Genomic DNA, 13348 nt, shown 5'->3' with positions numbered 1-13348 from the left:
ACCAGAACACATCCTCTTCAGCAGCCAACATCCAGATAAACAGAGATTAACACCAGACAAACAATCAAGCAAAAAACAATACCCTAATCAAAGAACTACCAAGGAGAAAACCACACCCCCACCAACACTGGCAGGGCAAGCTACTGTATATAAACAGGGACCAAACCCCACACTCACTAGCACTGATGATGTTACCTAGTCGGGTAATGTAACATCTACAAGCAAACAACCAAGCTCAGAGAGCACCAAGGACTCCACAGTTCAACCCTGAGCTACATATATTTTCTTCTATTGATATCTAAGAATCAAATGAAGCCTCACCTGATTCATGTTATGTAGATACAGGTTTTAGCTCAATTATGTTGACCAGCTGTGCCTTTTATTTCACATATGGACAGTAGGAATTTATGCATTGCTAATCTATTTTTTTTTCCCCCACAGGCTGGCCTTGGGCAACATTCTCTGTTGTTGGAGTCTTATATTGCTACTCTCATGTTGGGATCGAATGGCAACACACACGTTCCAAGGTTAACAATGCTGTCTTTAAAAGAAAGGATTATGGAATTTTGGCACACACGTTTATTTCTCCATCAGCACAATAACATTTCAGTGTTTCAGGAGAATCAGCGTCTGGTAGTGTATGAATTCCACAACACGTAAAACCACGCAACATAAAATAAGGACCTTTCTGAAATCTGGAAGCCACTATTTGATTTTTATATCCATTATCTAAAACACAACTGATTTAAAATATATTTGTTTCCAAAGTTTCTATTTATAATGAAGTTGTGTTTGTAAGAAAGTGATGTGTATTTAGGTAAATACTGTCATTTAATCACAATGAGGAAAAACAATAGTAATGAATCTATAACAGAAAAGTCCCAGAAGTAATTACCATAAAGTAAGAACTTTCACTGAAATCCAGAATTACATGTAATAGAGTTTTCCTTTGCTGGCTCCCCGTCCACCAGTTCAAATTTTTTTGGGTGGTTTCCCCAATCCTCCAAAGCACATATTGAAGGAATAGAGAACACAATCACTTGTCCTCTCTCTACCACACACAAACTTCCTTGTTGCTCTGATAAAAATTCTAGCAGTAGAAATATTCCACTGGATTTCACCCTTTATTTTAGAAATGTTGGAGAGAATATGTTTGAATCCAATTACTTTGTCAAATCATAATTTTACATATGTTTTTAAGTGCTGAATGTATTTAGAGTTTTTCTTTTTTAAAAAAATCTTATGCTTACCTGTTCATGTTGCAAGAATGTGTATGTATGAATGATTATGCAGTTGACAACCAACCCAAAATATGATTAGAACGAAGAAGATCATATGAAGGGAAACAAACAAACTTTAACAAATTATTATTTTTAATTAAAAACCTGTTATAAGATTGTTTGAAAACAAGTCAGTCTCTTCTGTAAAGCATAAACAAGTTGTCTCATTCCATGGAACAAAATTACCAAACCTTGGTTCAGACAGGCTCCATATTATTGCCTAGTGGAACTTCAGAACAGCCTTTTCCTCTGAGACAGAAATAATGGATCTCGAGGTAGCCACTTATTCTTTTGGTATGCAAACCTCCTCTCCTCACATAACAGTGTAGTATATATCCAAGAATTTGAATGGCATCGTCATTCCCCAAGCAAAAATATTCATTGAATTCCTAGAAAGAATAGATTGGACCCATTCACTCTACATTAGAGGAATAGGTCAGTATCACCATCAAGGCTGGAAAAGTAAAGGAACATTCTCTACACCTGTTGGATTCAAATGTGGACATATCCAGCAATTCAGCAATAGGTCTTCAGTAGCAGTAATATTTCCTTGATAAAGTTCTTTGAAAGGATTTGCTTATATTTCTGTTAATGGTAGCCCACACATTCATAGCCAGTGTCATACCTCTTTCTGAAGGAGTTCTCTGCCAAAAAAGAAGGGGAAGTATAGTAAGGTCTATAGATTGACAGCTTCCAGGGAGGAGTGCAGTGCAGTTTTTTGGTGGGCCCTTAAAATATTTTACAGATGTTTTTGGTTCCTATATATAATATCTTCAGACAGATGTTCCAAAGCTATGGAACATCAGGAATGTTGTTTTTAAATAGCCAATTTCACAATACATGATAAATAGGAAATAGAGTATTAGAAGGAAACAAAATGCATAACTTGATTGCAATCATGTACAACAATTACATTTCTTCAGAGTTCAAGGTTAGCCATGAAGGAGCAGTGAGTTCATTGATGCCACTTAGCTCCTTCTGCTAATAGGAGTAAATGAACAAGCCACGGAAGTTCCTCCTATGGTTTATTGTGACTTCTAAAACTGACTTCTGTCATGTTCCAGTCCAATCAACCATGGCTGTGCGGTTCATTCTCACAAAAACTATATGTGTTTGCAATTCAGTGTGACATCAATGTGCTTCCATGTCTCTATACTCTTAAAGTAAGTAATTCTCATTAACAAATAATGAAACCAACATAAAATTAATTAGAAGGCAGAGCTTAAGACTTTTCCTGTCCTGGAAAGGAATCCTGAATTTTACCATAGCTTGGCTGCAGGGGGCAGCACTTGCTACAATAGTTCTAACCCTGGTAGGAGAATTGAGGAACTAGGGCCTTTCTTAGTGAGAAGGGATTAATGTATATTCCATCAAGACAAGATGGGGCTAAGACAGGGTGTTTGTTTCAAGCTCAAGGTCAATTCCATATTCCACTAAGCACAGGAAGTTGTACTTCCCAATTTCTGCCCAAACCTTTTCCAGCCCTATAGAAGGCATGTGTCAGAAGCTCGTTGTGCACATGGTGCTAAAAATATACCCATGTGTATATATAGTTTACACTATTCTAAGACAACTTGGAAAGGCAAACTGTACTACCTATTGCCAGTAGGTGGGTCAGGGAATGCATTGTGTGGCATTCTGCCAGCAAGAAACAGTTCCCTTCCAGTACCACATCTCACTCCATCAGACTCAGGCTAAATAACTATGTTTACTGTCACCCATTGTTCTTTCATTTGTCCCTCCCTCCCTCCGTCCCTCCCTCCCTCTGTCTCTCTCTCTCTCTTTACTTGTGGCAAGCTTCTTTGTTGTAGTAAATTAGGCAGTAAGGAAGAACTACTCTCAGATGAAATTAGTAGGGAGAGGTTTCTTTCAAAGGACAGGAAAAGTCTTGAGCCCAGTCTTCTAAGTAGAAGACGTGGACTGAACTTTCAGTAACCAGAATGGTAAGTCCGACTACCCATTTTCATTTACATGAAACACAATCCTAGAGGGAAATATTAAAATAATCCAACTGTTGAAAACAAACATATAAGAACAACAAAAGAAAAAAATGAGTTGAAAATAGCTGTTTCTTACCATACTAAGAAATATTTTTGAGAAGGAGTTGACATCAAACTACAAGGATTTAATATAAAATAACATTAAAAGGGAAGCTTATCTACCTTTTCTTCAGTAAGAGCTAGTTGCTTTCATTAATGTTAGTTCTACTATTTATATCATGGCATATAAATTCATAAACATGAAAATCATATGGGACATTAGGATCCAAAGTTCAAGCAAATCTTTCCATCCATTGCAGTACCTTCATGATGCTTTGTGAGGTGACAATATACCAGTCTATGGCATATGTCATTTTGTAACAACTATATTATATTAGTACAATTAGATTAATTCATGCTTTCATGAATCCTGCCTTGATTACAGATGGGCGTCAAGCTCTGCTCTCAGATCAGTTTCACCTTGGATAATTAAAATCTACTTAGTTTGACTAATCTGCTTAAAACAGCTCAAAGGGGAAAAGTGTATAATTTTTAAAAGTCCTTGAAATACTAATAATAGCTTAAAAACATTTTCCTCTTCACTGTATATCCACTTTCTACATCCTGAATTTTTCCTGTCTGTTTTGCCCTATAGGTCACTTGATCTCTGATGAATAGAAATATATTCAAAAAATGGGTTTTGCACAGCCTCATACTTATCATTTCAACTTCTGCCAGTCTAGCTAAAAGGGTCTGTAGTATCTGCTAATGGATCTTGTGGCTGGCCAGGACTGAAATATTTTTGTATGAGACCCTGCTCAGTCATTCTTTGACGTCATATTTTATGGGGGGGAAAGCTATCTTTAAGTTTATGTTTAAGGTGCATTTACTGGGAAGGAAGAATTAACAAATCAGAGGAACTAAAATAAGAAGCAGTGCCATAATTCATGAGACTTGTAAGATCATTCCAGCCTTCTTGATTGATGTTGGTCTCTGCGTCCAAGAGATTCTTCCTTCCCATTTTGTTTTGCTGCAGAGATTCATTTGAAATGCCCTCCAAATTTGGCCGTACTCCCAAATTGAAGGGAAATGAACCCAGACCTGATATAAGTTACTCTGGAGAAAGTGGGATAAGTAATAAATGGTTCTTTAAAGTTATGTTTGTGGTGTTCCTGTTGCCGGGTTTAACATAAGGCAGAACAAACCTTCAACATGATATTGTCAGGGGGCACCAGGTGCCAGCTAGGTCTGCTGCTACTGTTGCTCTGCTATTTTCAGAGCTCCTGCTCAGAGGTATTGCTTGATGATGCATGTCTCACCCACTTGGGAAGGATCCATTTACAGACTGCCTGGGAAGAAATGGTGGACTGAACACAGCTCCACGAAAAGCAGAGCTGACGATGGCAGAATGAAGAGTTGGCGGGTAGACTGGATCTTCGTAATTTTCCGGACAAGGAGGGGACTTGAAATCCAGTCTCTAGCAGGTTTAGAGCTCTGGGAGATGAAGGAATAACCATCTTGCTGAAACTGCAGTCGGCGCCTTTGAAAGGACACTGGGTTCACATACCTCCTTTTCTAATCACTTTCAGAAATTGCTTGTTAATTGCTTTTCAGCTATTTGAAACCTTTGGATCGATAAGTCTGAAAACACCAGGTGAGTTTTCTTCGAACTTTAGTGAAAGAAGTTTTAAGTGCAAGTTTAAGGACTTTAAAAAAAAAACTCTTGGAATAAACAGCAAAAAGGTGATTAAAACTTTGATTTTAGAAAGCTACAGACTAAGGGTCCAGATAAATTTGAAATAAAATTTTGGAATTAATTATAAGACTCCTTCCTGTGGGAAAATGCTTTTGTTTTGAATTCTTTAAAAAAAAAACATAAGATAAGACTTTAAAAATTGAACACTAGGGGGAACTAGAAGGAACTAAAGATTATAATTAAAGAAGAACATGTAAATTCAACATACAAATACAGAATGAAGCAAAATATGTTAACATTGGACATATTGAAGGATATTTTTGAACAACGGACCCAGAAGTTAATTTTAAGAGTGTCTGCCTCTATAGATAGACTGTCTTTAAAAGATGTTATGGAAGAGGAACAAGTTTTACCTGACAAGATTGAGACTGATTTGAAAGTAGATTTAAAAATGACAGACTACAAGAATGACATGGAAAAAGATGTTACTCTGGACATACAAAAGAAACTGGCTGGCGTCTTAAGAATTAAAAGGGATATACAAAAAACAAACCAAGAGACCGATCTGGATAATTTTCCTATATTGGATTTATAAAAGAGGCTTGTTAAAGCGTTGAAGAATTTGCTGAGAAGGGACAAAAAATGAAAAAAAAATCAAGTTCTAAGTCATTATTTGAAGGGACTAAAGTTCAAGATTGATAGAAGTAAAAGGAAGGAACATAAAGTTGGTTTATTTTATCAAGGTTAAAATAGATATGTTGTTATCTCTGCTGACCCTTAACAGACTTTTCCTGACCAGGACTGAAACAATGAGGCTTTAAGGATTTGTATTTTTTAAATAAAATTACTATATAAAAAAAGATGTGAGTACTATAGATGTTTGCTGAATATTGATGCACCCAGCAAAACAAACACAATTAAACAGTACAGGTCATTTATTAATACTAATTTGATTAACTGATTGGTTTGTTATTTGCATATCCCTTTTAATTATTAAGACATCAGCTGGCTTCTTTTGTATGTCCAGTGTAGCATCTTTTTCCATATCCTTGTAGCCTGTCATTTTAAAATCCACTTTCAGATCAGTCTCAATCTTGTCTTCTTGAACACTAATTGGACAATGCCATGGACTGACTAGTGAGAATGAGCAGGAAACAGCAGTAGCCATTTGCTGAAACAACTGCATCATTTCCAAGGCTCCTAATAATTCTTTGCAAACACAATAACTGTTATAGGATATAGGATGCAGTGCCTACTGCGGGCGGCCTGGACTCAGAGTAAGGATTGCTTGGAAGACATTGGAGGCAGTATCACCTACAGGGGTGACCAGCAGAATATTAAAATGCTGGGGGGGAACCCTTCTTTCATGCTTTCCTGATGCAAGTATCCAGTTTTTGCCTGCTCCCCAAGACTCAGAACTATTATATTTGCATGGCCATGCTGTGGAAGTGGCTTGTAGTCCTGGGTTGTGCTCATCTCTAAAAAAAATTGCCATGGAGAAATTTTGGGAAATTGGCTGCCAAGGAGAGAAGGGTTAAAAAAAAGCTCAGTTGCATCACAGTGGCTTCACCCTCTCAACCATTTTTCAGAGTTAAAGTACAGAGGAAAGACACATCTCTGAATAGATTTTTTTAAATGCAAGTCATGGAAATCTTGAACTGTGGAGTCCTTGGGGTTCTCTGAGCTTGGTTCTTTTTCTTGCAAACGTTTCATTACCCAGCTAGGTAACATCTTCAGTGCTAGAATGGAGTGGCGTTTGCTCTCTGTTTATATATTGTGGCATGCCCTGCCAGTGTTGGTGGGGGTGTGGGTTTTGTTTTGTTCTACTTTTTCCTCTGGTAGTTCCTTGATTAAGATATTGTTTACTGCTTGTATGTATTACCACCAGACATAAAAGCAGTAAACAATACCTTAATATGGTAGAGTGTTCTTCCAGCCATTTTTAATGCAAGCATCAGCACAAAATATATCTTGGCAATAACTGGGATCTCCTTCTGTTCGTCAGAGCATTTTTACTGTTGTTCACATTGCCACTAGAGTTGCCACATTTTTACCTTCTTCCCCAGCAAAGACAAGGGGCAGAGCAGGGAGTGGCCTACGTTCACCCACCAAGAAAAATCAATCGGCAGTTTTAATTTTCACTTGTGTCAGAGTTTGGCACTTCCTTTAGTCCTTCTGTTTCTTAATTTCCTCCAGCAGCATATGGCATCATTTCCTAGCCATTTTCAAGAGCTGAGTAAATATATTTGAGGGCCTGACAGAATAGATTGTGCATGACTTTAGTGTCTGAGACAAAAATTTGAAATCAGGAATGGTAAGTTGGCCAAAGGAGTTATACGACTCTGGAGGGAGAAAGTTACATCTAATTTGCAGCACTGGATTGTTGATCTATGTTGTCTGTCAACTTCTGAAAATGTTTGGGTTGCAAGTGTTGCAAGTGTTTGGGTAAAAATAAAAGACAAGAGAAAAGTGATATTTTCATAGGAGTTCATTATATAAGACCTGCAGAAGGAGAAAATGCAGGTGCCTTTCTGCATCAGATGACCAGTCTTTCGAAGAGGCATGCAGTAGTGATAATGGAAGACTTAAATTATTCTGACATCTGGGAATCTAACTCTGCCAAGAAGCAGAAGAACAAAAAATTCTGATGACAACTTCATTTGTCAGAAGGTAGAAGAAAACAAGAGGTTCTGTTATCCTGGACCTGTTCCTCAGCAAGACAGAGGAAATGATTGAAAAAGTAGAGGGGACTGGTACTGGGGAAAAAGTCATCATTTTGTCCTTCAATTCATGATATCCAGGTCAGGAGGTGCTGAAAAGAGCTGACCTATACACTAGATTTTGAGGAAGAATGGATTTTGCTTAATAGCAATTTTATTAAAAATACAGTTGCAAAGATAAAAAAAAAATACAAGCTAAAAAAATATATAAAAGAATAAAAAGAAAAAATAGAAGGTTCAGAAAAGAAAAAAATAGAAAAGAGAGAAAAAATAAGAATATAATAAAGAAAAAGAAAAGAAATATATCCCCCTTCATCACAAGTATAAACAATTTTAGTAACTTATCACCTTCTATTAAAATACAACAGATGATCTCTTCTTCCCATACATATCCCATCTCTTATCTATAAACAAATCCTTAAAGCCTCCTCATTTCAGTCCTGATGTCAGCAAAAGCCCATTAAGGGCTACCAGAGATAACAGCATATCTATTTTAACCTTGATAAAATAAACCAACTTTATATTCTTTCCCTTTACTTTTAGCAATCTTGATCTTTAGTCCCTTCAAATAATGTCCTAGAACTTGATTTTCTTTTCATTTTTTATTTGTCCCTTCTCACAAAATTCTTCCTAGTTGTAACAAGCCTCTTTTATAAATCCAATATAAGAAAATTATCCAGATTACTCTCTTGGTTTGTTACGTGTATATCCCTTTTAATTATTAAGACATCAGCCAGTTTCTTTGTATGTCCAGGTAGCATCTTTTCCCATACCATTCTTGTAGCCTGTCATTTTTAAGTCCACTTTCAGATCAGTCTCAGTTTTGCCTGGTAAAACTTGTTACTCTCCCATAACATCTTTTAAACACAGTCTATCTATAGAAGCAGACACTCTTAAAATTAATGTCTGGGTCCATTGTTCAAAAATATCCTTCAATATGTCCATGCTAAAATATTTTGCTTCATTCTGTATTAGTAAGACAAATTTAAATGTTCTTCTTCTTTAATTGTAATATTTAGTTCCTTCTGGTGTCCAACCTTCAAAGTCTCATCCTATCATTTAAAAAAAAAAATCAAAGCAAAAGCATTTTCCCATGGGAAGGATTCTTATAATTTATTTCAAAATCTTATTTCAAATCCATCTGGATCTTTAATCCATTTGTAACTTTCTAAAATCAAAGTTTTAATCACCTTTTTGCTGTTTATTCCAAAAAAATTTTTTAAGACTTTAAACTTGTATTTAAAACTTCTTTCACTAAGGATTGAAGAAAACTCACCTGGTGTTTTTTCAGACTTCTCAATCCAAAAGTTCCTAATAGCTAAAAAGCAGTTAACAAGCAATTTCTGAAAATGATTAGAAAACTAAGTATGCGAACCCAGTGTCCTTAAAGGCACCAACTGTGGTTTGAGCAAGATGGCTATTTCCTCGTCTCCCAGAGTCCTAAACCCACTGGAGACCACTGTCTTGCAGTCTCCTCGCAAGGAGCCAATGTCTGGAGCACTTGTCCAGAGGAATTATCGAAGAACTGGTCTACCTGCCAGCTCTTCATTGCACCGTGGTCATTGGCTCCACTTTTAGCAGAGCCGTCTTCAGTTGGCCATTTCTTCCCCAGAAGTCCCAAAGAAGAATGGGGAGGAATGGATTTTGAAGAATCCCAAGGGAAGGTAATTCAGATACAATAGTTTGAAATCCCAAAAGACAAAAATATCCAGGAAGGATGGGAGATACTGAGAGTGTAAAGCCAAATGATTCCTAAAAGAAAAAATAGAAGAAGTCTAAAGAAGCCAGCCTGGATACATGTAGAGCTCTCTACCATGCTGAAGAGAAAAAGGGACACATATAGGAGGGGAGCACAACAAAAGAACATTACAAAATGTAGGAAAAGTAAACCTCACCCTTAGGCTGAGGTTTGCAGGAGATTCCAAAAACAACAACAAAGGTTCCTTTGAGTACATTGGAAACAAAAGGGAAGTCAAAGAGGGTATAGATCTTGTTGCAAGGAGAAAATGATGCTGATGGTGATAGTGAATTTAACTCCTATTTTAAATCTGTCCTGTCCCAGAAGGGGGAGCCCTACCTGCTCATTATTAGGCCAGTGGTGGGAGGAGGGAGCTGCAATTTAGAACACAGAAGGAGCAGGTTAGAGAGAATGTAGCTGATTTAAACAAATTCAAGTCTCTAGGGCCAGATGGATTACATCTTAGGATCCTGAAGGAACTAATAGAGCAGACATCAGAACTGCTTTCAGTAATCTTTGAAAATGGGGACTGGTGAGACCAGAGAAGAGTGGACAAGGGGAACTGTCATCATCTTCAAAACTGAGAATGAAAAGGGCTCCCAGACATTTCAGCTTGACATCTATACTGGACAAGGCCCTCAAACAGATCATTAAACAGCATGTTGTGAGCAGTTGAATAGACATGCCACAATTAACAGGAGCCAGCATGGGTTTGTCACAGACAAATCATGTCAAACCAACCGTATCTCTTGCTTTGAAAGACTTACTAGTTTAGTAGGCCAGAAGAATGCCACAGACATAGTATACCTAGACCTCAGCAGACCTCAGCAAAGCCATCAGCAGTGTGCCACACGATTGTCTTCCTTCATTAAATAGTACAATATGGGCCGGATGATATTCCTGTCAGATGGACTCAGACTTTGCTGCATGAGCATAGCAAGGGAGTTTTCATTCATGGGTCTACTTCAGCTTGGAGGGAAGTATCAAGTGGAGTGTCACAGGACTCTGTCCTGGGCTCTCTACTGTTGAACATTTTTATTAATAATTTCCTATGAGGGAACTAAGAGGGCACTTATAAGTCTGCAGTAACAGGAGTCTGATATTGGAGATGTAAGCGAGAAGATTCAAAAAGATCTAGACAAAGGTTCTTAACCTTTTTGTGCCTCTTGAGAGTCTGATGAAACCTAGGATTTCCTTTCTCAGAAAAAATATATCTAAATTAATAAAATAAAATGCATAGATATTCTTTCCCCCATGGCATAACCAGTGGCTAATCTCCATTTCCCTCCTGAGAGAAGGCATTTAAAAAAAAAAATTAAGAAGTTCTGCCTTCTCACCCTCACACATTACCATTTCACCACTTTCTCTTTACAATGGACTTACATTCTCTTTGGCTTTCATGTTATTTTAATGTACTGTTTTGTGTTGTTTTGATATTTCTGATATTACTTGAAGCCTCCACTCATACTGAGCTTTAGCTTTTTGGAAGTGGGGGAGCAGCAAAGTTCCTAGTTTCTGGAGACTACCTTGTATTCTTTAGTTATGTTCCCTTACTTCCATTTCTGATATATGTTTCTCTTCAATATTTTAGAGAACTCTGTGTATATCCATGCTGGCCTCTTTAGATTTTCCCCATTTTTCCATCCAAAGAAGAATTGTTTGTGGCTGCATTTTCAGTGTCCCATTTCATAGAATTTCCCAGGCTTCCTGGACACATTTCTCCTGAAGAATTTCAAGCTATGGGAATGGACTTACTTTCTCTTGGAATTCCTCTTCTCAAGCTGATGATGCAGATCTGATTCTTCTTGGTTTCTCATCCTCTAGATATCATAAATTCAAGAATAATATGATTACTTTTCCCCAAGATGTCAGTCACCATTACTTGTTCAACCAATTCTTCTCTCTTGGTGAGGATTGATCCAGGATAGAGACTTCCTTGTTCTTTCTTCCATCTTCTGACAATTTGTCAGTGAGAGAGGAAGAAATTGTTGGACTTCTGATTCTTGGAAATTAGATTCCCAACAGGTATCATAATTGAAATCTCCCATTTTATTTATACCACCCAACTCACGAAAAAGTGAAAGATTGATCATCTAATGCAGGAAGGCCTCAAATGTATCTTCTGCCTATAATAAGCTCCAACAATGATATCACTTTTGACTTGGGGAGGGTGAGGGGAATGAATGGAATGAATATGAATAGACAAGCAGATAGAGTACTAGCTATTTTTTAAAGAGTGAGAGACTTCAATTCCCAAACATGTGAATGTGGAATACGCTGTTTAATATTGTAAGGTGTGATGCTAAATTCATTACTGTATTGAATTTTCTCTGTGTGACAAATCCACTGTTCAAATAAATGAAAGAAAAGAGATTCCAGGTGGTCCCCAGGTGGGGCTGGCTATTTCTTAGTGGATGGAACGGTTGAAGTATATAGCTCTCACTCTGCATTAGTTGAGATCCTGATGCACTCATATTTTCCATATATAAATGAATGGCTGCCTTTTATTCTAGCAACCCAGCTCCAGTTGTCAAAGATCTTTTTTGAAATGCATTTGTTCTCTTCTGCAATAAATTCCACATAGTATAATAATAATGTCTATTCTGGTAGTATCATGTAAATAGTGCAACCAGGAGCAAGCAGCTTTGTGATGAACAGCTGCTTGAAGATTCCCTAAAGTATTTTGCATCAACTAATTAAACTTGTGTGATTTCTAAATGACACCTCAACATAAACTGTGATGGCATTCTATAAATAATGATGGTCAAGGGATTCCCATCTGAGTTTGCAGTCAACTAAATTACGCTGATCTACTTTCTCAATTATATTATTTTGCAGGCCCCTCTGATGTTTGGTTCTAGTCATACTTTCAGTAACATCACTGAGGGCAGCATTGCTCATACATTTCATTTCTCCCTGTGTTTCCATATTTCCTTTTTTTGCACGTAGGAGATGCCCAATTTCCTATTTCTCATAAGGTTGCTGGGAAAAGTCATTTCCCCAAATCCTTGCATAATTGCTATGCTCACAGCCAAGTAAGTAGGAAAAGGAGGCTGCAGTTCACGTAAGAGCATTCACAAAACAGTTGTAGTCAAACCTAAACTTCAGAGGGCCTTGAACTCTGCCTCTTGTGAACCTGGAAAAGGGATCATTTCTAAACCTCTCAGCCCTGGCCTACTGAGCAACCACTGTCTATAAATCAAAGAGACATCATAAGAAGTGCCTTCCTTAAAACTGAAAGCAAACATCGAAGGCAATGGAGCAATTGTTTTCAAGCTCATCCACGCAGTCTTTTGGAAAGAAACAGTAAAAATGCAATCATTTATCCAAACAGGAAAGTACACACTGCAGAGGAAAGGCATGGTAATGTATAAAATAGTTTATTACTATAATAAATAAAATTAAATTTTGTCTTTACAAATATTCTTTGTGCTTGTTTAAAAATGTCAGTAAGGGAATATTAATGTTGGTGATGGCAATTTCATCAGAACATTCCAAAACAGAAGATATAGGCTTCTCTCTATTGGCAGCTTCTTGGCTGACCACAAAAATAGTTTCTACGTATTTATTTTGCTTTATTCATGCTTGAAAAGACAAAGTGACAAATGCAAAGAAATAATCAAAAGAGATAGGATTCTGGAAAAAAATGAAAACAAGTGACATACATTTGTAAAGTGCCATAACAACTGCATTACGGTTTATTCATCAAGTGTCCATGCAGTGGCGGCGGTGGAAGGTTTGACCTGTTTCCAGCCAAGGAAAAAAATACAGAGCATATGAAGATACAATAATATAACACATTCATTATGAAAAGTCATATTACTTCATAGAGCAGTTCATCCTGATACAAGATTATTGAAACATACTACCTATTATTCAAATGATTACTCTTTTCAAAAATTACTCATTTTAAAGTTAAGTAGGAATTATACCAA

The 13348-nt window shown here is 37.1% G+C and overlaps 1 protein-coding gene across 1 annotated transcript in view; it reads left to right on the top strand.

The window, feature by feature from the left end:
- The window catches only part of HHAT (hedgehog acyltransferase), a 195595-nt gene extending 194047 nt beyond the window's left edge, over positions 1–1548 (top strand). Inside the window, exon 12 of the mRNA XM_088132577.1 lies at positions 442–1548. Within this exon, the coding sequence (XP_087988703.1) occupies positions 442–602 (161 nt within the window). The 3' untranslated portion in view covers positions 603–1548. The remainder of the gene's footprint in view (positions 1–441) is intronic.
- Positions 1549–13348: the final 11800 nt, after the last annotated feature.

Source organism: Python bivittatus, unplaced genomic scaffold (assembly GCF_059951505.1).
Source record: "Python bivittatus isolate LINGU-HERP-01145 unplaced genomic scaffold, Pbiv_v1 ctg000020_np1212, whole genome shotgun sequence".
NCBI classification, from domain to species: Eukaryota; Metazoa; Chordata; class Lepidosauria; order Squamata; family Pythonidae; genus Python; species Python bivittatus.
This window is presented reverse-complemented; position numbering and strand designations above follow the sequence as displayed.